Source organism: Plectropomus leopardus, chromosome 16 (assembly GCF_008729295.1).
Source record: "Plectropomus leopardus isolate mb chromosome 16, YSFRI_Pleo_2.0, whole genome shotgun sequence".
Lineage (NCBI taxonomy): Eukaryota > Metazoa > Chordata > Actinopteri > Perciformes > Serranidae > Plectropomus > Plectropomus leopardus.
In genome coordinates this window covers 14,645,515-14,672,077 of record NC_056478.1, presented here as the reverse complement: position 1 = coordinate 14,672,077, position 26,563 = coordinate 14,645,515, and the positions used below count along the sequence as shown (strand labels likewise).

At 41.4% G+C, this 26,563-nt stretch overlaps 2 protein-coding genes across 2 annotated transcripts in view; both read left to right on the top strand.

Moving 5' to 3' along the window:
- Positions 1–651, top strand: part of afg1lb (AFG1 like ATPase b) — a 36,301-nt gene extending 35,650 nt beyond the window's left edge. The window contains exon 13 of the mRNA XM_042504067.1: positions 54–651. Coding sequence (XP_042360001.1) covers positions 54–200 — 147 coding nt within the window. The 3' untranslated portion in view covers positions 201–651. The remainder of the gene's footprint in view (positions 1–53) is intronic.
- Positions 652–6,863: 6,212 nt separating this feature from the next.
- The window catches only part of foxo3b (forkhead box O3b), a 58,256-nt gene continuing 38,556 nt past the window's right edge, over positions 6,864–26,563 (top strand). Inside the window, exons 1-2 of the mRNA XM_042503044.1 lie at positions 6,864–7,088; positions 7,407–8,106. Coding sequence (XP_042358978.1) covers positions 7,561–8,106 — 546 coding nt within the window. The 5' untranslated portion in view covers positions 6,864–7,088; positions 7,407–7,560. The remainder of the gene's footprint in view (positions 7,089–7,406; positions 8,107–26,563) is intronic.

Sequence of the window (26,563 nt, the reverse complement as noted above, 5' to 3'; positions counted from 1 at the left end):
AATTGGATTTGAGTGTATCAGTCGCTAACCCTGGTGTTGTCTGCTCTCTTCAGGAGGCGGCGGAGCGCCTGACTCTGTTCACAGCTGAGGAGGAGATCTTTTCTTTCCAGAGGACCGTCTCCAGACTGATGGAGATGCAAACAGAGTCATACTGGATGAAGGCAGACCGCAGTCACAACAAAAAACACAAGAACACCTAACATCCACTGCTGACTACCTCATAATTAAATATACCTCCAGACAACACAGTACCTCACCAACTACTCACACGCCACAAGAGAAGTTCCTAACTAATAATTAAAAAGACTGCAATACATCCATAAAAGCAGAAAAGTAAATATCTAACAAAACTAGACGCCTGTTTTCAATCTGACATCTCCTCATCTTATGCATGTGTGTTATACTCGTTTACTGTTTGCTCCTCTTCTGAGAGGTGTGCTCTCTCCCCCTTGTGGACTATTTATTTTAAAGAATATGAAAACCTCTCCAACATGTGTGAACCGCAAGGCAAACAGGTGCTCACTTCAGAGAGGAAGGGAGACAAGTGTCCCTCAGAATAGCTGGCTACCGCCCTCTAGTGGGCAAATGTGAAAAAGGCTCAATATTCTCAATGAAACACTATCAGTCTCTGTGCAGTTTTCAATGACTCAACTGGATAAAATTGTGTACAAATTTAAGATGTTATGCATCATATTAGTATGTATTCATATGTATTCCATCTGTGAAGATCAATAGCTGTTAAACTGACAGTGATGCATTCCAGGTTCAGGTAGCATTGGTCTTGATTTTGATGGGTTTACTATGATTGGATGACTATGGAAATGTGTCATGCAATGGCATACACAACGAAGAGCTGCTAACTGCTGTAAAACATTTCAATGTAATAAAATTATCCAAACAAACAATTGTGAAAGTTTGCACTCTTCAATCCAGACCTTTCAAAAAGTGGATGTCATGCAGGTGTGTGTTTAAGATGAAAAGTCAAATCTGATTTTTTTAAAAAAAGGCCCATTGGCACAAAAAATGCATGACAGAAAGACATTTTAAAAATCGTTGCCTCAAATGTGAAAGTATCATTTCTTTTAAAGGTACTGTGTAGAGCCAGACTGATACAGTGTTTTTGAGACCAATACCGATTTTATTGTTTAAAATTCACTGATTACCAATATGGCGACAATTTTTGAACTGGAATTAAAATAGATAATTTCTATTGGATTGTGCACTGATTTTGCACCGATATGACTATGCAACAACTACAGTTTACTTATTGAACATTACACACAAACAAAAGTATAGAATATATAAAAAATAAAATACACATCAGTACTGTATGATCTTTGCTGATTATTTGAATAAAGAATAAACACAATAAAATAAATAGCTAAATAAACATCAGTACTGTTCAGTATCAGTCTATTGCTGACTATTTTAATACTGCCACGCATTTAGGGGCAGGTTGTAAAACAGAAAGCATAGCTTCTCAGCATTTACACCTGCCAGGGAGAAATATCTGCAGAGGTCTCTTCCTCTCCAAAACAAACAGACCCAGTGATTTAAAACAGTAAAAATACTGAATAACGCAGTTATTATTATTAAAGTTTAAAAAAATATGTGTTTTTCCAATGCTACTCGGCTTGTCACGGAGGGGCTGCTCACTATGATGGCTGAGGTGAAAACGCAAACCTATCCCAATCCTATAGCAATATGGTGGACCCACGACCTATGTAAATATAAACAAAACACAGCAATTCTTATTTTCAGGTGATTATAAACTACAGAAAACACAATTATCTTATATTCCACTTTTTGCAAATATATCCCCCTAAGTTCTACACACAATGTGGAAAAAAAACATTTACTGTTTTGTTACATTGAATGAATATTCTTTTTGCATCTGAGGAATGAATACTTTTTTAATTCTCTCTTCAATTTGAAAAATGAAAAAACTAATATCCTGTCTTCCAGATTTATAACAACTTTAAAGCTGTAAGATAATTTAAATGATACTGGGTAATCTCGTTCAGACACACTATATACACTAGGTCTAAATGATATTGGAAAAAATTGGTATTGCAATTATTTTTCTTGTTTGCAATATATATTGCAATTTGAAAAATCATAGGTTTTCAAGGCAAAACACACATACAGGACCAGCATTTAGCACAGCTGTGTTTAGGAAACTAACAAATAGAACTTAATGTTGTCAGTTTTTAAGACCAGACAAAGGAGTAGTTGTAAATGCAAATTTTGCAAGCTGTAGTTTTACTGAACAGCAAACAAATTTTCAGTGTGACTTGAATGATGAACCACTTCCTCTGCGATGGCACTATAACACGTGCTCACATTGCGTAGCTTAATCTGCAGTATATCTCAGTTGCAGATGTACGTTTTACTTTCTTTGTTGTTTTGATACTTCCACCTATTTGCCAGTAGGTGGGAGCAGAGGGTAACCAACTGCTACATGGTTTGTTATTGCGTCCATCTAAGGATGAGGTCATCCTAGTGCACCACTCCAGCCTGGACCAGTCCGCCCTGACAGTCAGAATAGTGAGCAGCACCTACAGAATCCAAGCCAAGAGCGTTATATAACATAGTGTCTGGTGTTCTTGTACTGTTGCTGCTCAGCACAGAATAAATACAAAAGCTTATAATATTTAATGGGCAGTTAATGTCTCAGTGTGTGTGCAAGTGTGTGGGTGTGTGCACAGATGCATGCACATGCAGTGTATCATTAAAAAGCGTTTGAGTGGGTAGCAAGACCCCCATTCCACCATAACTCTCAATTAAAGAAAAATCAATCACGCCCTATGCCGAGGCCCCTAATCCAATCAGAGCACTATGCTGTTTAAGGGGAAACATCAGGCACAAACAGAAATGGCCGCCGCGCTTTGTGATTGTCTTAATTGGATGATTCACACTGGCTTAGAGGGGTGGTCGCAGTTGCCATCCTTCCTGGGCCACAGTCCTGATACCCCATGCTGACAGGGGGGACAATGGACAACAGCTCATTTTTGTCTCTTTCTCATTAAATTATCAGTTAAAGTATTGTATTATGGCTTCTGCTTTTACATCCAAATAAGGTAATGTCTGACGAATCAGAAGATGCCCTTAAATGTGAATTAAATTTATATGTAAAACTTTGATGTTCGAAGATCCGGTGAACACAGATGAGATCGAGTTATGAAAGCAGATTTATGTTACTAGGACCTGAAAAAAGTCATAAGGTGTTGAGTAAAATGAGTCCTTGGTAAAGAAAAGAGTTATGAAACAACTTGTTCTGGGTTGTGTGTTGGTTTGCTTGCTCTTGTGCATAAATTTGTGTCCTTGTTCAACGCTATTGTGGCCCTCAGAGGGGCACCTCGGGTGAAGCTGGCTTATCTATGCTGACACAGATACTGCTTCAGGGAACTGCGGGAACATGTCTGACACCTATTTGGTTCACATGACATTGATTGACACGTTGAGTGAACTTTTGTCAGGACAACTGGAAATAATATACGTCAGCCTGCTACTTTAAATGTGCAGGTGCATATATGTGCCCAAATGAAAAAGCAAATTAAAGTCAAAGCTGTGGTATATAAAATGAAAACCTAAAAACATCTTAACACTATGTCAGAGGCCTTCATCGTTTTTTTAGGCCAAGGACCCCTTTTCTGAAAGAGAGGCGGAGCCGGGACCTCCTACTACATATATTTGATAAAACTGAGTTGGACTAGAGATAATTCTCTGGATATTTTTGGGCCCTCTCTCATTTGAGCTTGTCTGTAAGTGCTAAGTCAGCAGCAGTTGTTGCAGCATGATGAGGTATCACCCTCTATACCTTTGGCTGTGGTTTCTGAGGTGTAGTAAGCCCCTTCTACACTGCCTGATCCAGGCAGGAATATGACGCTGTTATGCCGCCCTCACCATTCTGTATAAAAGGTACTATCCTGTAATGGGGGAACAGAGTTGTCCCACCTTTGAGCCGGCAACCAAGGTAGAAACAGTGCCGAAACGTTGTCTGTACAAAAGGGACAGTGAGCAGATGGGTGCAAAGTAAAAGATGTTAAAAGCAGCTAGTAGCAGTTAGCAACTTACTCAAAGTACAGATGCCCACAAATTGGGAAAATAATGAGGTACTGGAGCTCCTTACCATCCGAGCAGAGAATGAGATCAGCCGCCATAAAACAGAGATGGCAATTTTTTTTTTGCCATAATAATACCATTGTTATTGTTGAGAAAGCACAGCTGGTGCAGGTTCGTGTTAATGTGTATTTTCAGACACATTTTAGTTTTTAAATTTAAAGACAATTTAATGTATTGATAAAGATAAATTATTGAGAGCCCCCTGCAGTAAATGTGAGGACTGTCTGAAGAAGACCCAGGATTCAGAGCAAGTAAAAACTGGTATTATTATATACTGGTTAATAAAAGTAATGGGGAAATAAGAAAAGGGGTTAATAAGAAAACGAAAAACTGTATTTCCTGCAGTCCCATGTACAAAGGCAGGAACAATATAGAATTAATTTAATTTATTTTTATTTTTTTAGTTGTTAATAGTGGCGTGCCTTGTACATAATATTGAAAAAATATTTTCAACCTCGGCAGCTTGCCTAATCATGGAATATAATGTTTTAAAAAAATGCAATGCTTAACTGAACGATCACCAATAGCAAAATGTACATATATTTTAAATTACCTTGAAATGTACTAAGAATGTACTCATGCATACTAAAAAATCGCAGTCTGATACAGTTGGTTTCTTACAGTACTTCTGCACACACACAGACACACACTCAGACATCCTAACCTCTCTATACATCCAGTGAGCAGTTAACTGTATAGCTCTCTGCAGGAGCCAAACTGCTGCATCAGGTATTCTCTTTGATGTGAAGGGAACAAAAACCATCACACAATATGTTGTACGTGTACCGACTATCTGCCTGTAATCCTGTACAGTACAGACTCCACACTGCTGCTGCAAATGAACCTGTCCTGCAATCTGCCCGGTTAAATGTGTGTCAATGAGCACAGTCACACTAACATGCCCGACCTTTTAGGAGAACACGTGTGTCCGCTTGTAGAATGTGAATACGGTGAGGAAGATACCCACAAAAAACAAAGGCACAAGGGTTATATAGAGCACATTTAGTTATGTTTTGGAATCAACAAGATATGTAATTCTTGCCTAAAACAAACAATAACATCCGAGAATATATTATTTGAATAACAAATTAAAAATAAAATATGGATTAAAGCACCATATACATGCAATAAATCCATGCAGTAATAAGAAAGTGATATGCTGTTTTGGTCAGCTGCGAACCCACATTCCTGCACAGATACCACAAGCACGCGCAGATGGACGCGCACCTTGCACGGCAGGCAACCCTCCAAACAAAGAACACGAGGCTGTTTTGATCAGGAGGAGGAGGAGGAGGAGGAGGAGGAGGAGGAGGAGGGAGGTCCAGAGCATCACTTACAGAATGGAGAACCATCTAGGATTTCTGCCCTTATCTCTGGCTAATAAACGAGGTGACGTCATCCTGAGTGTGGGGGAACGGACTCCAGAGAGGGGGCGTGGCCTGAGCGCCGTGACAGGCGTGACTGACAACCTGCTCCGCTGATTAAAGGCACCATCAGCCATTACACTGAAGCAGCGAGAGTATATAAAATGTTTTAAAAATGAATGCATTTATTTTATTTTATTTATATTTTGTCTTAGATTACTGATATTTTGGCTCTAATTACTGATTAAATCCGCAAAAACATTATTGCACACATTATTTCTTCAAAGGTTTTGGATACATGTAGGTCTTTTTGAAAGCACAATTTCTACTTCAACATTGTAGTTAACCACATGAAAATTCTGCTTTAGACGTTAAACAATTGGTCAATAAATTAGTCAACTGACAGAACATTGGACACTATTTTGAAAAGAAAATAATCATCAAATATTTTTTTAAGTGAAATATCCAAAACTCACTCATTGTCTATCAGATGGGAGTGGGTATGATATTAAACTTCACTGAACAAAACAAGACATCTGAATATGTCAACTTGGTCTCCAGGAAAATATGATTCACTTTTTTGTATAATTTTCTGAGATTATTTAGATTCAGGATATTTATCTTAAGGGGAAAATAGGGAGACATTACAGTTGCTCTTATACTCCAGATGAACATGGAGAAGTTATATGTGTATAAAAGAAACACCAAATGTGCAAAAAAAAAAGTGCATTATGCTACAATATATAAAATTAAATATAATTTAAAAAATAAAATAAGAAAAATAAAGGTATAGGAGAGATAAATGATGTAGGCCTACAAGAAATAGAAATATATTAAATATGTACAATTATTTGCATGGTACTACAAGTTTGCTTGCTTATATGGGCCACCAATCAATCAATTAATTGAGAAAATAACAGACATATTAATTAATAAAGAACATAACTGCTAGTTGCAATCCTAAACTGCTTTTTTTTAAAAATCCGAGTGAATTGATTCTAACAAAGTAGAAACCTGTAGCACACCTGCAGCGACAGTTACACAAATATGTGTGCTGAAAACTAAAATTTGGTCCATTTTACCAGCTTTATCCGACTGGGACATTAAAAATCTTTCTAACATTTATACATTACTAAACTTTAATGGTTCTCCCTGTCTGCTATTGTTATGTCGCTCAACATGTCAGGACGTGTCCTGTGTCCCAGCTTCCACCTGCGCTCAGACAGCTCCGTCCTGTTGGACTGCAGTGTCTCTTTAAAAGGCGATCCCATGCAGAGGATCCAGGGGGCTGGCCCTTGATCGACTTGCATGCGCGTGTCTGTGTATGTACGTAAGTGTGTGTGTATGTGTGTAAGTGAGATCGTGTGTGTGGAGAGCAAATCGAGATACAGTAGTAACCCAGAGTGAGGTGGCAGTCTTATTCCACATCGACACTGACTTGCCCTGCATACATCCTACCTCCGTATCGCGGAGCGCACTTGAGGAGTGAAAGAGGAAAAGAGTCAAGATGGCATCTGGAAGTGGACAATCCGGGATCTAGTCTATTCGGGTTTTCTTGGATTTTTGGTACCACGGACCGCAAGTGACTGGCCGTGCAAGGTATTTCATTTAGAGGATTTATTTCCCAGAGAAATGAGGTTTGAGCACTTTCTCCTCAGCCATTGATCTCTGGTGGGTGGATTCATACCCTTGCACCAGGATGGGATTTTGTGTAGAACTCCTATTAATGATCAAGTGTTTTATAATAAATAAAACAGCGAATTGCTTAATTTTGTTGTTTTTACAGTAGTTTATTGTAGCTTGATTCACAGAAATAGATTATGCACTCAGCCAGCTGCCGTGTTGTGTCTGTTCGGTTTTATTTTAACTTGGCTCTAACCGATTGTGTTATTTTTTCTGTCTTTCTGTCCTCAACAGGCGTTAATAACTAAGTTGCTCGTGGCCCTGTTGGAATAGCAACAAAGGACGGGAACGCGCATTCATGGGACGCGACTTTGACAGCTCCTCATTTCTTGTCTTGTAACTTTATTACCTGGCAGTGGGGGCGAGATTGTGACCGGAGCAGGAGAACATGGCTGAGGCTCCACTCCCGGACTTAGACGTGGTCATCGACCCGGACTTCGAGCCCCAGAAGCGGCCCAGATCTTGCACCTGGCCGCTACCACGACCGGAGTCAAACGCGGTGAAACCGGAGAGTAATGACACAGATATTATACCTGAGGAAGAGGATGATGAAGACGATTCAACCACCCCAACAGCCGTCAGTGTTAATGGCTCTGGCTTGGCGGCGGAGGACCAGAGCAGCAGCAGCCCCGCGGCCGATGGAGCGCTCTCCTCCCCCGGCCAGGAGAGCGGAGGCTCCCCGCTCTCCGCGCACTCCCCGGCGGCCACCTCCGGCGCGCTGACCCCCAGCAGCCTGGCCGCCCAGCAGACCCCGAGGAAAGCATCATCTCGCCGCAACGCCTGGGGGAACCTCTCATACGCCGACCTGATAACCAAAGCCATTGAGAGCGCGCCGGACAAGCGACTGACATTGTCCCAAATTTATGACTGGATGGTGAGATCCATCCCCTATTTCAAAGACAAAGGCGACAGCAACAGCTCCGCAGGCTGGAAGGTAAGAGTCCCCACTCTCTCACCCAGCCCCCCTCCTTCCTCCATCAAAACAAAAACAAAAAGCATGTGGCTTGTAAACCCACTGACGTACCCACACAGACACATTCACACGCACACGATTAAACCAGCGCAGTCGCGTTTTTTTTTACGAGTGTCTATTTGGGAAATCTGGCTCTCATTATACCTCTCATTATCATTCTAATGGAAATTACACATCAGTCCGAAAACGTGGAGCAAATGAGAGAAAAAATCACATCAGGGAGGCATTTAGGATCATTAATCTCTTTAAGCAGCGTGGGGTTTGGTGACCTGCACGTAATTATCTCATAAATTGACCAAAACGTGACATTTTGCATTTATTCCCAGACATTTAATAGTGGGAGTTTTGATTAAAATGGCATCAGATGCATGCCCTTTTGTCTTCTTTATGTGACGTTTCTGGTGTGCATAATATTCCTCTGAGGCCATTCACAGTCACATGGCTGGAATTAGAGCAAACAGAAACGTTGTAACCGGTTTGTCTGGAAACACAGTAGCCTATTTTGAGTGATGCAACCCTGTTTAAGACTCAGAGAATGATACAATTACATAAGACAGTTTACTGAACAGCAGTTAATCCACTAATAGGACAAGGAGCTGGATGTAAACAAAACGATTTAACAATAATGCTGTGCATTGAAAAAAAATTCCCTGCTGATGCTTGAAGCCATAACCTCCACTGTTAAAAACATCCACTCACAGTAGACTTTATGTGGTAGTGAATAGGATTAAAGTTATGTTTTTTGCTTTTATATATACATTTTCACCATGCTGCTGTAACTACAGTGCCATTTGTTATGTAAACTTTGGCAGGGATCCGTCCCCTGGGTCAGGTATGCAACTGCCAAGGTTGCTGATCCTGCCATGGGGGGATTACATAACTACTGCGTGAGTTTAGGTGAGCTGTTAAGGGTAAAGCTTTTCTTTTAAAGGCAGCTATGTGGTCACTCATAAGACATATGCGGGGGCCCGCAAAAAGAGACGGGATAGGAGAGAGGTGCAGAAGGTCAGAGAGCAGAGATTAACACCCATCAGAGGCTGAAGGACCAGTCCCGTGGGGCGTGGAGCCTATAGGCCATATTTTGTCAGGGCTTCTCAAGTTTTGCTATGTGATACGCTTCAGTGGAGAGCAAAGAGGGAGGCTGTGTGTGCAGCCCCAAGTCAAGGCCGGGTTCACCATCACCATGCAGGGCTGTTACTCCTGGAATTTCGGGCATGAGGGCCAGGCTGCCGGTGGTTTAGTGTTACGCATGGTCTGTCAATAAATCTCGGCTGCAGCTCGCGGCCTTTTTTAGTTTTTTTTTATAAGAGACTCTTTTCATTAGACTCTTGTTTTTCTTTTTCAAACACAGAGTTGTGGCAACACACAGTAAGTCAAATTAGTTTAGGTATTTTCTTTTTTTTTTTTCGGATGATACATCTCTGCAGTTCCAAAGCACGTCTCTCAGCATTAAAGGATTAGGAGGATTTACTGGCATCTAGCGGTGAGGTTACAGACTGCAACCAACAGAAACTTCTCCTGTTCAAATATGGTCACTTCTGGCTGCAAAAAAACAAGATGGCGATGGCCAAAATGCCAAACCCCAAGCCCCCAGGAACAGCGCTAGGCTTTGAAGCCAATTTTCATACTGGCCAAACGTGAAATTACAACGTCCAGGTCTGTGACATGATGCCATTGGGCCCCAAAAATGACATTTTCTCATAGACTTATATTGTAAATGAGGCGCCTGTAAATCAATGGATACATTTTTTTGAGCGCCACAACCTCCGCAGAGTGACTTGCTGTTGGGATTTGAACCATTTGGTCCGTTAACATTTTGAAATTTTAGTGGAGCCGCACACTTAAATAATTTATCCCTATTCAAGATAGAGGAGTGTTAAACTGGAAGGTAGCCACTTGACCACTGTAAGTCTCGTGCGCCTGCTCAATGGGCCCAATAATGCAGAGGAACAGAGTAATTTCATAATGCGGGAATCAAGTTTTGGGTTTGTTTTTTTGTTTTTGCTAAATACACCACTGAGCAACTTTATAAGAATAAATAGGGCCCCGCCTCCAACGCTGTATCCATTTCTCTTTATACGTCCAAAGTTGTGAGCTACTACAACATTGTGTACTTAAAGGAAGTGGACCTGCTTCGTATGTAGATACAAGGTAGCAAAAACACAACAATTCTTATTTTCAGATCATTATAAAAGAATGAAAACAACTATAGTTAGGAATATTATATTCCATTTCTGCCAGTAGATGCACCTAAATCTTACACACTGGACCTTTAAGGCCGGAGCATGTCACACGCTGCAGTTAGGTTTTAGTGAAAAAGCCAATGAAACCAAAGACAGCCTACAGAGCCAGGTGTTTAGAGGACTACCTTTCTACAGACCCTTGTTCACTGCCCCTTAGCTCTCCATTTCCCTCTCAGAGACTCTTGGGTTTCACCTCCACACAGAGCCCGGTTTGAACACCTACAGTTTCATGCAGCCAGGGCACCTTTGTTGAGGAGATTTGCTGAGCAAATCCTGGTAATCCCCCTGGGTTTCTCTCCCAGGTTCCCGCTTACGTCATTCTATTTCATATCTTTGTCAGTTAACCATTAGCCCTGGTAAAAGTAGGTTAAGACAGCCAAGAATAACACCAGGAAATCTTTTATCACCTTAGATTGTCATTAACCAAGAAGAGCCAATGTACAAGCTTAAAATAGTAACACAATGTTTGGTCATTTACTTGTTCTTACACAATGGAGAACTCAATGTACACTAAGTCAATTATGATTTAATCCTAATTTTACTTTCTTATCAAACTACAGTGCTGCCAACTAGAAATAAATGCATCACAAGCAAGCTGATTTATTCTGTAAGATAGTTCCAGATTTAAATCAAATTTTTGCCAGTTTTAAACTTTTTTTTATTAAGGCACTTTAGTCGTAGCTGTAGTCTTTTCAGTTACACATTCTGACTTATATCAGTCATGATGAACAAATCAAATACAAATCATTATTGTGTGCTGTTAAGAGTTTATTGTCTTAGGTGTTGGAGGGGTCTGCCTTTTGTAGTACCTAACATTGCACCAACACCGCCTGTGTTAGTTTTCTAGCAGGTAGTTCTATCTTGGAAGCTTAGATGTACATTTCAGAGGGGATGTAGGGGACACACCCCCCTCAATATTTACAATATGTGCGCAGTCCCCCCAATAAGACACTGACATTATAGAGGACTTATTTTCTGACAAAATTAGACATTTGTGACATTAATTGATGCAGAAAAGGCACAATTGGTGCATAAAATATTCTCCAGAAGGCAGGTAATTAAGTATTTGATGCCAAATTTTTTAGTGGAGGACCCACAAACCCCCCGTTTAGTATGTGTGTGTATTGAAACGAAACCTACGCCCTTTCCTAGAGGGGCAGGTCTGGTCTGGAGCTGCTGAAATGTGTACTAAGCAAAGCTCTGGTATGGCGAGGGAGTGACGGGCTGCATCTCAAAAATAGCACCTGTAAACATGCCTGCAACGCTCTGTGTGAGTGTGTGTGTGTGTGTGAGTCTTTCACCTGTGTGTCTTTGCATAATTGAAAGATTAGGTACACTTGTGTGTATCTGTGTGTGCAGGCAGGTGTATCTGTGTGTGTGCAAGTATTTCTGGCTGCAGTGAACTTTGTGCTCCACTGTTACTTAACCCTGCTGTTACAGGCTCCCTGTTCCCAGCAGCTGCCCATCAAAAACCTGATTATGTCACAATGACACACACACACACACACACACACACACACACACACACACACACACACACACACACACACACACAAGTCTGATATTCTCATTTATGAGGTTTTATAGGCCACACTCACTCAAATCCAGGGTACATATAGTTCTTTCTACCTCAAGTTGACCGTTGAAGTGTGTATACATTCCCGTGCAGACAGACATGCTCAGACATATATCGCACACTCGCCCCGTCATGTTCAGGCTTATCACTAGTGTTCATGACAGTGAGCCTCTGCTGCTTAATTTATACCGGGGTCTGAGATTAGTATAACTCTTAAGAATTCATTTATGAGATTACTTTTATCTTTAAGACCCCTAAGGCTGAGTGTCAACATGTTGTTAAATATGTACCTTAGGCATTACATCCTGTTTAACTGATGGCTACTTGCAGGTACTTCATGTGCAGCTCAACCAATAAGCCAGTGGGTCATAAGGGTTAAACACACCTTTTCTCATTTGATCCTTTACTTTACAAAGAGACCCAAAAGCAGAGGTTCATCCCTGGCACACAGAGACGCTGACACAGAGGCTACGGCACGACTCTGCACGCATTCCCCCATGTGACTTTGTCTGGAGGCGTATGGAAAACAGGCCCCCATAAGCCCGCTGGGCATGTTGATTATCATTTTAATGGCCTAGCACGCTGAAAGTGTTGATTCTTTGGGGCTGAAATTATTTATTGTTCCTACCAGAGCACAATGAGGGTTGACAAAAAGGAGAAGAAAACATTAATCCTTTCACTGGCTGTCAATCAATGGAGAGCGGGGAGAGCTTTACTTGTGATAAGATCCCAGAGTCATAAATATCCCTGCAAGACATGGCTGGAATTTAAACTTGTAAGCATTATCTGAAGTCTATACATAAGATGACTAGTGCTGAAATTATAGAAAGGAAAATACTAAAACTTAAAAATAATAATAAAAAAAGATTAGCTGGGGAAAAGTTGCTCTTTGAATGTGCACTCAGGTACTCAGAGCACAATCAGGAGGCCCCTCAGATTGAGCTGGCACTGTGCCGAGCTGAAGGAACTGAAGCAAAAAGGCAATAAAAAGGGGAGTGGAGGGGGTCGGGGGGCGTGAAGACAGTAGAAGGAGGCGAGGGGAGGGGGAGCTAAGGGAGTAAATTAACAAGCTTTGCTCCAAATTGGTGTATTACAACTGCCCTCTGGCTGTGATTCCCAATAGAGGGGTTTGTGGGTGTGTGAGGCTAAAGGGGGCGATGGGTTATGGGAACACACCAGCTCCAGACACCCCTCCAAGTCTGAATAGTGTCACCCCGAGCAGTCAACCTCTGTGTGGAGGGAAACCCCCGGGCTCTGTTCTACTTCCATTTCCAATCAATGAACACGTTTTTTCTTTAGGTGCCTGAGGAGTTTCGCTGCATCTCAATTTTATATCTGAAAATTACCCCATATGGCCAAAAGTATGTGGACACATGAGCACAATCTCATTCCAAAACAATTTACATTGATGTTCAGTTATAACAGCCTCCACTCTTCTTTGAAGGCTGTCTACGAGACAGCCACCACACTCCATCGACAAAACCAGTAATTTTACAAAACAGAATACTGCCGTTGCTGGTCTGATACTTAAATTGATATTGATTTTTTTTTTTAGGTGGCTAAAATACATTTTTCTATGGCCCGCATCCATAGCACTACTCTGTTTAGCTTTCATGCCAGTAGATTTTATAAAAAAAAATCTAGCCAGGCAGCAAAGTAAATAAAATAAGCAAAGCAGAGACGTCATATAGGTCAGACTACTATGTTTAACTATAAATTTTAAACGTGACAGTTACAACTTAAAATGACAACAGAAATTAACAAAATTAACGATTTTACAGCTCTCCGCAATTGCCAATTGTCTACCTGGACGTGATTGTTTTTGTTAGCATGTCTGTAACAGTGACAGATACATGTAAATGCATCAATATTTTTGACCAACTATGATGTCAGTTTTTCCCCGACAGTCCGTTATAGTACTTGCACGTCCAACAATTATTGCTGCCTGCCCAACAAAACTTGTTAACGCATAACCAGTCATCATATATGAGTTTACATTATTTAAGATGCAAGATTCATTTTTTGATTCAGCATCCCTTTTGTATGTGGGTAGACTATGTACGCTCAATACAATGTTGCAGAAATGTCACTGACATTTAGCTGACTTGGTATTTGAGAAGCAAGTAGCAGACGCCCAGTTACCTCCGCAGACTTATGCTGCATTCATGTGAAACAATCCGAAAAATTAGCTCGCAATCATATTTTAAGTCTCACCTTATGCGTTTGCTTGTCATTATCAATATATTGTTTAAACACTCTGAACAATTAAGTACAGAACCTCTTTTTAACGTCAATGCTGTTTGTCACATTATAACTTAAAGCTCATGAACTTACCCAAGTCAGAAGATTGACCATCAAAACAGTATGTGAATGCATCCTCGTGGAGGTCTCGGCTCGTGTCCGATTTGATTGTTTCTCGTCCACTCACTGTGTCAGGCAGGGTAAACGGCAACCTACGATAACAGAGAGAGGGAAAAGTCGAGGACTCATTAGCACTCAGAAGCTGAGCCTGTATATACATGACCAATTAAACAAAGAAAAAAAAGGACTACTTCAAAAAGACATGTTTGTTCATTTTTGCCCATAACTAGCAGGATTTGCACCCATTCAGCCAAAAGAGCAGCAGCGAGCATTTGATCGATAACACTCATGTCTCTCACTCTCATGTGTACAATAAGCATGAAGCTCTCTCCAGCAGCACGTTAGCTTAGCTTAGCACAAAGACATATGGTAATCTAGATGACTTTTCTGTTTTGAAGTCTCCTGTGTGTTTGTGTGTGTATTTGTTACTGCAAGAAAGAAGGATAGAAAAGCAGATTTTTGTCTCTTTCATTGGTTTTCCCAACATTATTGGCGTCCTCACCATCCCAACCATGTCACACTCTGCACGATCTGTTCTCCTCAAAGACACTTCTCAATTATTCAATGCGCTCGGGATGAATTCAGATCACTGTATTAATTTTTAAGAGCCTGTTCTTGGCTAAAGGCTAGCCCGCTTTCACAGTTTCTGTCTCTCTTTCATCGTTCTCACTCCTCTTTTTCACTACACTCTTTCTCTCACACACCATCCCTCATTATTTTGCTGCCAGCTCCCTCATTTGTCTGGATGTAAAACACTGTAGTGAGTAAAAACAAGCCGTCCCCCTGTAGCTTGTCGCTGCTCCTCTGAAGCACAACTCTTGAAATCTGTTGTGGGCTCTAATGAATAGAGATAAATCTTGGGCCTCTGCTCTTGTTACACCCCCTCGATTCCTCCTTGTCTTTTTGTGGCCATCATGGTCACACTGCAGCACTTTTTGAGACACTTGAGACATTACGGCCTCGCTGTTGTTTTAGTCGCTGTGAAAATATGTAGATTGTAAAAGAAATGAATAGTCTTAAAACCTCGATGTGGCCCAGCTGGGATGAGATGTTGGCAGAAATCCCAAAGTTCAAGGCAGATTTGAGACATTATTGCGCTACATGATGATGATAGTTGAGGGCAGATGGGTCATAGGATTTATATGTTGTGTGTTTTGTGTGTGTCTGCATGTGCTGAACAGACACACGCACACAGCAAGAGAGAAACCAGCTGCCTGCACATGCCCCGTCCTTGATAGCATCTAAAGTACACACTGATTACACACTAAAGATGGGGGCTGGATTTTAACTAGAGTTCTGCCTCATGTTCAGTGAGTTCTGGAGGGACATACATTCATATATACATTTTCCCTTTCAAATAAGCCCTTTTAAAAAAAATTGCAACGTGCATGATGACACTGCTGTATATAAACCCCCCAGTGTGGTAAAGCGGTGATAATACTCAAAATAAAACTTAAATAAATAGTGGTGCTTTTTCAGTGTCTAAAATACATTTTGCTGCTGCCCCCGTCCACAGCAGCACAATGCTGCACCTCTGTGCTGGCACCCCTGTCTGCTTTTCCAAAATAAATACACTGACAATGGAAAACTATATGAGAAGAACTTTATTTCAAAAGGTCCAAACTGTCCCTGCAAGTTATTATTTCAAATATATATTTGAAAACCCACAAAAGAAAGCAAATAGAGTCAAACTTTAACTAGTACTTATCTTGAATATTTTAAGGCAGCGGTGGGGAGGCATGTTAGCTAGTTTGCTTTAGTTCAAACCCTGTGTTAAAATGCAAAAATGTTACATTTTGTAATATTCACCCTATTAGTGATAGTGAGCCGGACTGGTTATGCTGATGCTATAATTTTCTGCACCCCACATGATAACAAATCACAGGTGGAAATGTCCCAGAAGATTAACTTAAACTAGTTCATTACTGTAGAAAACTGGAGCAGAAATGTCATGTTTCAGTATCTTTCCGGGGGTCTGTTCAATCACTGATATTTTTAATCCCTCTATCAAAGTGCCCTCACACTGCAAAGCTACCGCTTGGTATACAACATCAGATAACACTGATCTTTTCAACTGTTGCTGCATGAAGCTAGTGCTCGAGCCAGATAACTGCAGCAAAATGCATAGCTGAAGTTGCAGGCAAGAAATGCATTGTTATTCCTTAGAAACCCAAAACAAAGAGGGGATATACAGAAGGAAAATATCTTTTTTAACTTCAAACACAACACACAAGCTCAGTATGAGCAGAGGACTGTGGTGGTTTGTCCAGTGGTTAGAGACTAGTGTTTAACTGGAGCACCAGGTCAAATCCTCCCGGCTCAAGGCTTACTGTTCTGTAGTTGACTCTGACCTCTGACCTCTCTGGAGAAAGGTCAGGCAAAGAGCAATTTTCTTCAACAGGATCAGTAAATTACAAGTGGCAGAAAAGTTTTAGTGATGTAAGAAAGAACACAGAAATACCAGTCTGACTGGAAAATCTTGCTATGGACATGTCTCTCCAAGACATACTGTCTGTCTGCCACTGGAAAAATAAATAAAACTTCGAGGAAACCTGCAATTACATGTCGTCCTTAGCTCAGTTTGCTCCGTCTAAAAAAAGATATCGCTGCAAATACACATATGCAAAACAAAAGTACTCACAGGCGAAAAAAAACATAACTCTGCACACGTCTGCACACGCTGTTTGCAGAAGTATATTTTTGTCTGAGGTATAAATCAATCAGCGCGCCCAAAGTACCAGTGTTTATTAAGCAAGCACACATGCTTACAGAGATGTGAAAGTGAATTTGCTGAGTATTACAGTGATGCATCTGCACAACTGTATGCAAGTTATTTTATGAGTTACAAGCGGCTTTGACAGTGAGGGGACTGAGGAGTTGCCAGGATTATGTCCATAGTGTGTTGCACCTTCAGGGCTCAAGTGAGCTCCAGGAACTTTCTTATACAGTAAATGTGTAGAACTTCAAAAAATAGCTTGACATTTTGAAAAGTATTGCTTTTCTGCCAAGAATTACATAAAGAAGACAGATACAGCTCTAACATGTGCACCACAAATATGTGGTAGGAGCCAGCTGCCAGTTAGCTTTGCTTACTATAAAGACTGGAAACAGGGAAACAGTTTGCTTGGCTCAAAGGAAGATAAACAAATCAACAGCACCTTTAAATTTCATGTTATATCTCATTTGTTTGATCTGAAGTGTAAAAACAACAAGCTGTGGTTATACAAGAGGTTATGTACCCGTCGCCCAGCAACCAGCTGAGACTGAAACAGTTTGGCAAATATTGTTTTCACACTTTGGGGTTTTTTTTTTTTGTTTGTTTGTTTTTTTTTTTCTTTGGACAGAGCCAGGTTAAAGAAGGGTTATATGAAAATAACTAGCATGAGGAGGAGGGGGCAGAATGTTCTGTCAGTTTATTAAAAAGCAACACCTTCCCCTGTGTTATTAATATTTTCTTTAGACCCCCCCGTACCCCTACCCAACCCCCAGAGAGACCTGAGACTGGTGTCAATCTTCCCTTTTGACTGTCGGCAAGAAAGCAAATACACATATTAACCAAAATATCAAACTGTTCCTTCACATAAACTTGTAACTTGAATTTGTCTATCTGGTGGGACAATGACATCAACTGTGTCATCTAGATTTTTCTCCTTCATCTCCTTCCTCCTCCACCTGCTGTCACCCAACCAATTTCTGTACAGATAGAGCAAACAAAATGATGGGCTTTTATTTTGTTTATATCATACAGGAAATGAGCAGCGGAGCACAGGAAGTCTCACTGAGCAGAAAAGGAAAAGTCTTTAGGAGTCTAGAACACAGTTAATGACTATCCATATGACTGCCGTCCCCTCATCTCAAAATGTGTATATGTGTTCATACGACTACATGCATAAAAGCATGCATACTTATGTCAACAGGGCAAGGGAGGGGGTCTGTTACTTGTTTGTCTCCATAGCAACTGATAAGTTGTCAAGCAGGTGGGGGGATGACTCGCTGTTTGGGTGACAGCTGATAACAGAGTGACCCACTGAAGGCGTCTCCCCTCCCCCTTTGCGCACGCACACACACACACACACACACACACACACACACACACACACACACAGACAGATATACAGTCAGACTGCACATAACTCCCATTCTGGCCTTACTTCTCAGTTTCTCCGATAACCACATTGCTGAAGTGGGCCCCTCGCCTCACGGCCGTCTTCTCTGTAATCGACTCTCCACCACCATACACACCATCTCTCTCTCTCTCTCTCTCTCTCTCTCTCTCACACACACACACACACACTCTTGTTGCTCAGACATACTTTGTTTGTATTTCTTGAAGCAGGAATTCAAGTGGATATGTTTTTGGGTATTTTTTCGGGATGTAAAGCAGGTGAAGATTTCATTCTCTGTCCTCCGTTATCATCCGAGCTCTGTCAACAGTCATCAGCACGCGGCTGATTTGAAGAGATCATCTCTGAATCTGGCTCACCAATGCGACTCCTGGCTTTTAAACTTTAATTTGTTTTCTTCTGAGCCTGTCTCTTTCAATTACACCACTCCACCTATCTGGCATCACTGAGTCTGCAAAGGACGGGCTGAGCTACTGTTCCTGATTAACATTTAATTGACTACAATAAAGCTTTCTGTGTCAGAGGAGGGAGACAGCAGAAGAAGAAAGGTGGCGAATGGGGGGTCGGGGTGAAAGTGATGTGAAGTCTTTCTGTAACCCAAATACAAAACATAAAGGCTTTTTAGACCTTTTTGTCTTCATTGGCCAGTTAAAATTAGAGATAAAGACCGCAAACAAGGGGTAAGAGGGTGGTACAACATGCATCAAAGATCTCCGGGCAGAAGCGAACTGGGCATGTTGAGGTCACGGGTCTTAAACACTATGTCATCAGGACAGTCCCCAATTCATCAAAGCTTTTAGAGTTGCTGCTCTAAACCTTTAATGTGAGGTGACTCAGGTCGGTATTTCCCGGGAAAACTCCAGCACCGCACAGGAAGTGGTGCGTTTCATGTTTCTGTCAGACACAAAAGGATGTCTGGAAAACACAAAGAACTCAGCAGGGAGCATGAGAGGTGGTGGCCATTACCGCAGAACAGACAACAAAAAGGGCACCACTTACCTATTTCATGAGTGGAAAATTTGAAGAAATGGATGACACAACACTCACCATGCTGTAAAGTTATGTCTGGGAAATTCAGTTTAAAAACATGACTGCTTCGTCATCATCACCAAAATCAATAAATACAGAACTTAGGCCTCAAATATACAATTATTTTCATTATTGATTAATTTGTTTATTATTCACTCAGTTAACCGCTTCATAATGTTTTCAATAAAATGACAAAAAATTGGTAAAAATGTCCAACAAAACCGACAAACCGGTTGCTTTTCATCGCGAAGCATTGGTCGCATTTCCAGAGGCGATTTTGCCACCAAAAGCAAGGGCTTTTTAGCAAGACATTGGTGGGATTTCTGGGGTCGTTTGTGCAACCCAAATTGTTTTTTAGTTTTTGTTTTAGCAAGACATCGGTTACATTGCCAATGCTGCTTGTGCCACCAAAGCCATGTTTTTTTAGCGAGACACTGGCAGCATTTTCAGCAGGTACAGTGTCACCAAAACTGGTTGTGTTTTGGTGAGAGACTGGCGACATTTCTAGTGGTGACTTCACCCACAGCGGTTATTTCAAGAGAAAAATGATCTTTCTCAAACCATAACCAAGTGTTTTTTGTGCCTAAGCATGACTACACGTTAACCACAATGTTGTTGAAACATTATGTTTCAACATATCCTTTACATGATAACAGTTACATATCTGTGGTTTGCAGAAATGTACAATGCCAACGTTTATTCTGGCAGTTAGGTCGGACATTCGGTTAAGAGACAGAAAAGTAGCATATCCTAACAATTGAGAATTTATTTTAAAAAATGGCTCAAAATAAGTAAATTGCTGTTGCCATGCTTATGTCCGAACAACATTTCTAAACGTTAAGATATCAGTTTCGCTATCACAAAAGACAAAGACATTTTAGAGGCTAGAACCAGCCACTGACTCCCTCACAACCCATCAGTCACTGATTGTTAAAGTTGTTGCAGGAAGTTACCAGTTTCTGAGAAATCAACAAGTGTTCATAGATTTGATGTCCATAGTGTAGTCTGTTGTCCAAAAAGCCCAAAGCATTTTACCATTTTGTGTAGCCAGAGTGCAGTTTTACATACTCTGTAGGCTCCAGTGTTACGGGTGGAAGCTCTCCAACCACAGAGTCCGCACTCCCAGATTTGATAAGCAAAGATTGAGAGTGCCATCAAGCAGCCAGCCTGCCAGCCACCTGTTCAACCCACAGGCTTTCTATCTGGACACACAGGATTCTCTTGTCTCTGTGAAATCCTATAGGTCAGAGTCACACATGCAAAGCGTGTCAGTTTCTGGTATGAATTACACAGCTCAAGATGTGTTGCTGTACACATGCTGGGCTCCAATGTTCCACATCCTCCATGCATCATTAAAACAAAGGAATTATGTTTTTAGCTCTTTCTGGGTATCTGATAATAGTTCCCATAATTTCCCTTTGGTGATTTGTCTGCAGAGAATACAGTCCATCTGTGCGTGTGTGTGTGCGCGCGCGCGCTTGTGTGTGTTTTAGTCTTTCGAGGCCTGCTCAGATGTTTGCATGAATCTGGCAGTTCGCAGTCCATTGTGTTAGTCGGGCCTCAAGGTCCCACACACACCAGCCTCTTAGCACTAATCCCGCTCTTCATGAAGTCACAACTATGGCCCTGGACTTGTGAGTGTGTATGTGTGTGCATGTGGAGGCGGGTTACTGTGGGATGAAGGCAAGCCATTGTTGAGCCTGCTTTAGCCACTGAACACTGAAACAGAAACAAAGGGCCGATGGCAGCTGAAGTTACATCAAACAGCGTTTGTCTTCGTTTCTGTTCATGTATGCGAAAAATCCCTCTTTGTTTGTCTTGTGTAATTTATGTTTTCCACATGTACTAAATTTGACAATGTCACTGCTTGCACGAGAGGCTAACTGCAAGGGTAAAGAGAAAACACGCCAGGGATAGAGTTTCAATTAGACAATTTTTCTTTCTCGAGTCACTCTTTAAAAGCTGGAAACCATCTGCGCTGGGGCGCTGTGAGCTGAAAACTGGATCTGAGATCTGTTGCTTCTAGTCATTGTCTCTCATCTTTTGGTTCAGCCATACCAAACACTTTTTAAACTTTTCACGTATCCTGTAAAATATCTCAGCATCTGCTGGTTAAATTGGTACATTTTCATGTACAGACATTCAAGGTTCACGGACAATAAATTGATGTAATGATGATGATGATGATTTTGGTGATACTCTGACCTTTCCTTTTGTTACATTATAAGGTTGGTATTGTGGTTTTGAGTAAAACATCTCACCAACACTTGAATGGATTGCCACAAATTGTGGTGCACACATTCATATTCCCCACAGGATGAATTACAGTAACTCTGGTGGTCTATTACCGTTTATCTACAACTACGAGGTTAAAATTTTAGCTTTGCCATTCAGGCTAAAGCAACACGGTATCCTCAGAAACCCCTGTTCTAGTTTGAAAACTCCAGGATTGCAATTTAGTCTGGATAGGCAGAAAAAGACTTTTGAAAACGATGATGCACACACTTCTCTTCCCGATTGGGTCTTATTAGTCATAATGTCAAGTCAAAACATTCTAGCTAAACCCACCTACATTTTGTGATTTCATCCTTGTTGCATACGTAACTTAAGGCTCGGATATACTTTTAGCATTAAACGTTTGTGGATAGTTACAGTCACGAGCATGTGCATGCTGTTCTTTTTATAGTAAAATTGATGGTCCACGTCAGCGCCCGGCATTAAACGGGAGGGCTGAGAGGTCCTCCTATAACAGACATCAGGCAAAAGTAAAACTAAAGATGCTCCTGGGTCCAAAGTGAATCTCTGCCGAGAATCCAACTAAAAACTTACTTCGCCATAGTGCAGCGGCTGGCTTGACAGCAGTGTTTTGGACTGAACTGAGAGATTGGAGCATGCGCAGTCTGCATGCTTGCTATGCCCACAGTCAGCAAAAATGGGCTGCACATGGACTTCCACATACGGTGCAAGCGAGCCCTCACAGACATGGGTGGATGATGACATTTACATCCTCCCAATACTGCTTTGATATATTGCCATGTTTGCTTTGCAAGGACATTTACACCTCATGTCAGTCCAAGCAAAAAAAATCTCTGATCTTAGTTTTCGCCATTGCTATAGTAATGGGCCAAAATTATTTCTAAAATGGTGCTAAAACGCTCGTGTATGGAGATGATTTCTGTTCTGCAGCACAGTTTTAAAATGAAAACTTATTAGTGTGGATGTAGCCTCTTAGTCTAGTTGTAGTAGCTGATGCCTTGAGACCTTCCTCAGACCATCCAGCTCATATCCAGCTTGTGACCTTCTGATTACAAAGTAGATACCAGATGTCACCTTAACTGATCCGGTTCTTAACTTATGAGAGAATGCGGCAATAAAAGGCCTTGTATCTATACAAGAACTTACAGTTTTCCATCTCTTGTCAACTTGGGATGAACAAACTAGGCCAAGTCACAACCCAGATTAGGAGGTCACTGTGGATCTGAGGAGCTGGGCCTCCTTCCTTTTCATTTCTCCCCTGCTCTTGTCTTATCTGTTATCGTTTATGAGGCCTAGGTAAACCTTTGTGTTTGCACACCTGGGTTTTATAAGAGAGAGTGGGGGAGGGCGGGGGGTCAGCAGATATGCCTGCGGAGCGCAGCAGCAGATACGGGTCGATCTAATAAGCATGCCTCAATGTGTTTGCTGACAGTGCACAAACTGACTTGACCTTTAGCCAAATATTTTTTAGACAAGTTTGTTTTATTCGGTAAAAAACTTGAGAGCTGAAGAGCTAACAGAAGAATCTTGCAAATGAACCTGAGGTGGAGAGTGTGGAGTTTGTGAAATCTGACTCTGAGGTCGTGGGCAGGGGTGTATCTACCTTAAGCTGACGAAATGAAAGGTCAGAATTTGATTGCTGGCCCAGTAACCCAGAGAGAAAGGTTTCTGGAGGACCTCTCATCCACAAACCTATAGCCCCAGTTTGACTTCAAGCAGCAGAAAGCAATGAATCTCGTCCACCTGCTCTGTTGAAATTCAACATGTTCAACATGTTGCACTTGATGTCTAGGTCTGATACTTAGATAGTACTCTAAGAATGTATGACCAAGATCTATTAGGTCAAATATTTGGACTGCTGGACATATATGAGAAAAACTGAAAAACTCAACAGCTACTGGGGATTTATCCTTGAGCAAGGCACTGAACTGTACAAAGGTTTTTGTATTTATTTCCTCAGCACAGCTTGGTTAAGACAGGAACCATTACTGTTATAAACAAATTTATACTCTCCACATCCATGCAACCGTGACAGTCCACTCTAAGGTAACAAAAACTACAATGATTCTTATTTTCAGGTTTTCTTATTTTGGTATTTCTACCAATAAATGCCCCTAAATCTTTTAACTCAAGATGATTTTTTTTTTAAAGGCCTTTGGATCACATCCCAGATACACTGTGCACCGACTTAACAACAAATGCCAACAAAAATTCTTCATATCATTATATAAAAATCCAATCATGTTTTCTTACTGTAAAACAAAATATGAGGTATGCTTAAGCAACCTCGCACCAACCAGTTTCAACAAATAATATACTGATACCACTCATCAATCAATCTGCAACTTTTATCCACACGACACTGATGCTATACTATACTTTTATCTGGACCTAAAGACGTGTGTGATTTTAGGCTGCACAAATTAACTTGACGTCACTCTGCTGAACCCCCAGAGTGAGCAACAGCTTATTGAATATGAAAGTGTGATTGTGCATTTGCAAATTGTGCAGTCTTATTAAAGAACCCATGCATGCTTTTCTGTGAAAAGTTTAAAAAGATTTAAGCTACTTTCTCAGAAATAATCACTGAAAAGTTTTCGTGTTGACTCAAAAATGCTGAATATGCACTCTTTAGCCAATAACACTGAAAGGAAAACCTTGTATGAATAGTTAGAGCACTCTGCTGCAACCATTAGTGAATGCATGCTGTAGCAGATTTGTCTTTTTGCTTATCTTTGTTCTTCTGTCCCTCTCCGTCTCTCACCACGTGCCATGCTTTTTCTCGTCTAATTCGAGTAGCTGGGTAGAGAGAATGCCCAGCAGTGAGCAAGTGTGTATGTCTGTGTGTATGTGTCTGGGTCTGTGCGTTTCATTGCTTATGGGGGCATGAAATTGGTCCAAAGCCCCAAGGCACACTGGGCACCGCTCTACCCAGACACAGAGCCTTTCGCTCTGCTTTCCCTTCGTCTTTGCCTTGTGTGGCGGTGTGTTTGTAGGCTTTATGGGTGCATACATGTGTGATTCCTCTCAACTTGTAGCTCATCCCGCTGTTCCCACGGCGACCTTCATCCCAACCAGCGAACCATCTTTCCATCAATCACTTAGTCCCTCTGTGCTGTTGAGGAGAGTAACCGATACTCAAAGAAGCTGACCTTAAGACCTGGAGGGTCTCAAAATGGCTCCGGGACAAGGGAAGAACACACAAATGCATATTTGGAGGGAAGCAAGCGTGCACCAATGTACATACGTATACATACATTAAACTGGAGCACTCAAGCACCCAGCCAAGGAGAAATTCTCTGGTGTGCATTTCTTATTTCCATGCTCCGCTCCAGGCATTTGAATATGTAGGGGCCCTGATGTAGTGAAGGCTTTGTGTCCACTATGAATATATAGGCACGTGTGTGTGTGTGTAGTACTATACGCAGAGGGGGCTGGGCTAATGCAGGGGAAAGCCCTGGCCTCAGCTGTTGTTGTACGTTTCCCCCCAGAGAGATCCTCACTTTCCCTGCACAGCCAACTTTCTCTCCTGTTTTCCTTTCTGGAGGAAGCCTTCAGGTCAGTGTGACATGTGAGGACTTCAAGCAGCAGAGAAAGACAGTGGGCCTCTCGTCTCCTCCTCCTCTATCTCCCTCCATTTCTTCAGTCATTCCCTTGGCATACTGGTGGTGGTAATGGTGGGGGATGGGTACGTACAGTGTTGGAACTCATGTGATCTGGCTGGAGAGTCAAGCAAGCAGTCAGTGTGTGCAGTCCCACCCTGTTACGCTGTTACTATCTATGTAAAAGACTTCACACTGCAAGATAATTAAAGGGATAATCTTCCCTGAGGAACTTCAACACAGTTATAAATAACAACTGTTGATAATATACCGTTCATCTCAGAGAGAATTTAGTCTTTTGTGGTGTTTTTTGAAGCATTGGTGCTTCAAAACTTTTAGTTGTGTGTTTAACAGAAGGCAATCGTTGTAGACTGACCTGCATTTTGACCAAAGGTCACCCTCTCTCAACTCTTTTTGCCTTATCACTATCAGTAACAGCACTATCTACACCTGCTGCTGAAGGAGATGAGTTCAGACACACTATTTTTCAAATGCAGTCTGGAAAATGTGTGAGACAACTCTCTCAAACAGGAGTAGATATATCTGCAATAAGCTAATATTAGTTGTTATATTTGCTGATTTATTGGAATGCATTGTCAGAAGCTGCCACTCTGATATGCAGGGTGCATTATTTTTGACCCAATACATTCCTAGTATCATCCTGTTTAGCCTTATTGAAGTGTCATCCAGCCCAGTGTTTATAGCTGTTCCACAAGTCAAGGTACGGCGAAAATTCTGCCACATAGAGAGAGGCGAGACATGGAAACTTTATACAAAGATTTCCCGCCATACTGCCACAACGAAGACCCTTCAGTTGGCCAGATTTGCTTTTTTATACATAACTAAACAGGGCCAGCACAATGCCAGCACAATGCCACCCCTGTGCGATGCATGCTGGAGTTCTGGAAAGAAAAGAGGTGTGATGTGTAGTGCAACAGCCTCTAGTGTGACATATAAAGGCCCAGACAAACCAAACTGACATCAAAGAACCGGTGGTGATACAGGCCAACTGTTGCATCACCTCACATCACCTGTGCCTCGGCCATAAACTTGCACGTTAACACCCCGCAAAGACTACAGCTAACGGTTAACTTGCACAAAATAACTCTCTATACTAGCAAGCAGCAGAAGTCTGTATTTATCATTCAAAAAAGGAGACCAGATGACTGATAGGATGGATTCAAGATGCTATTTAGCAAATTAGCACATTAACAACACATCCAGAGG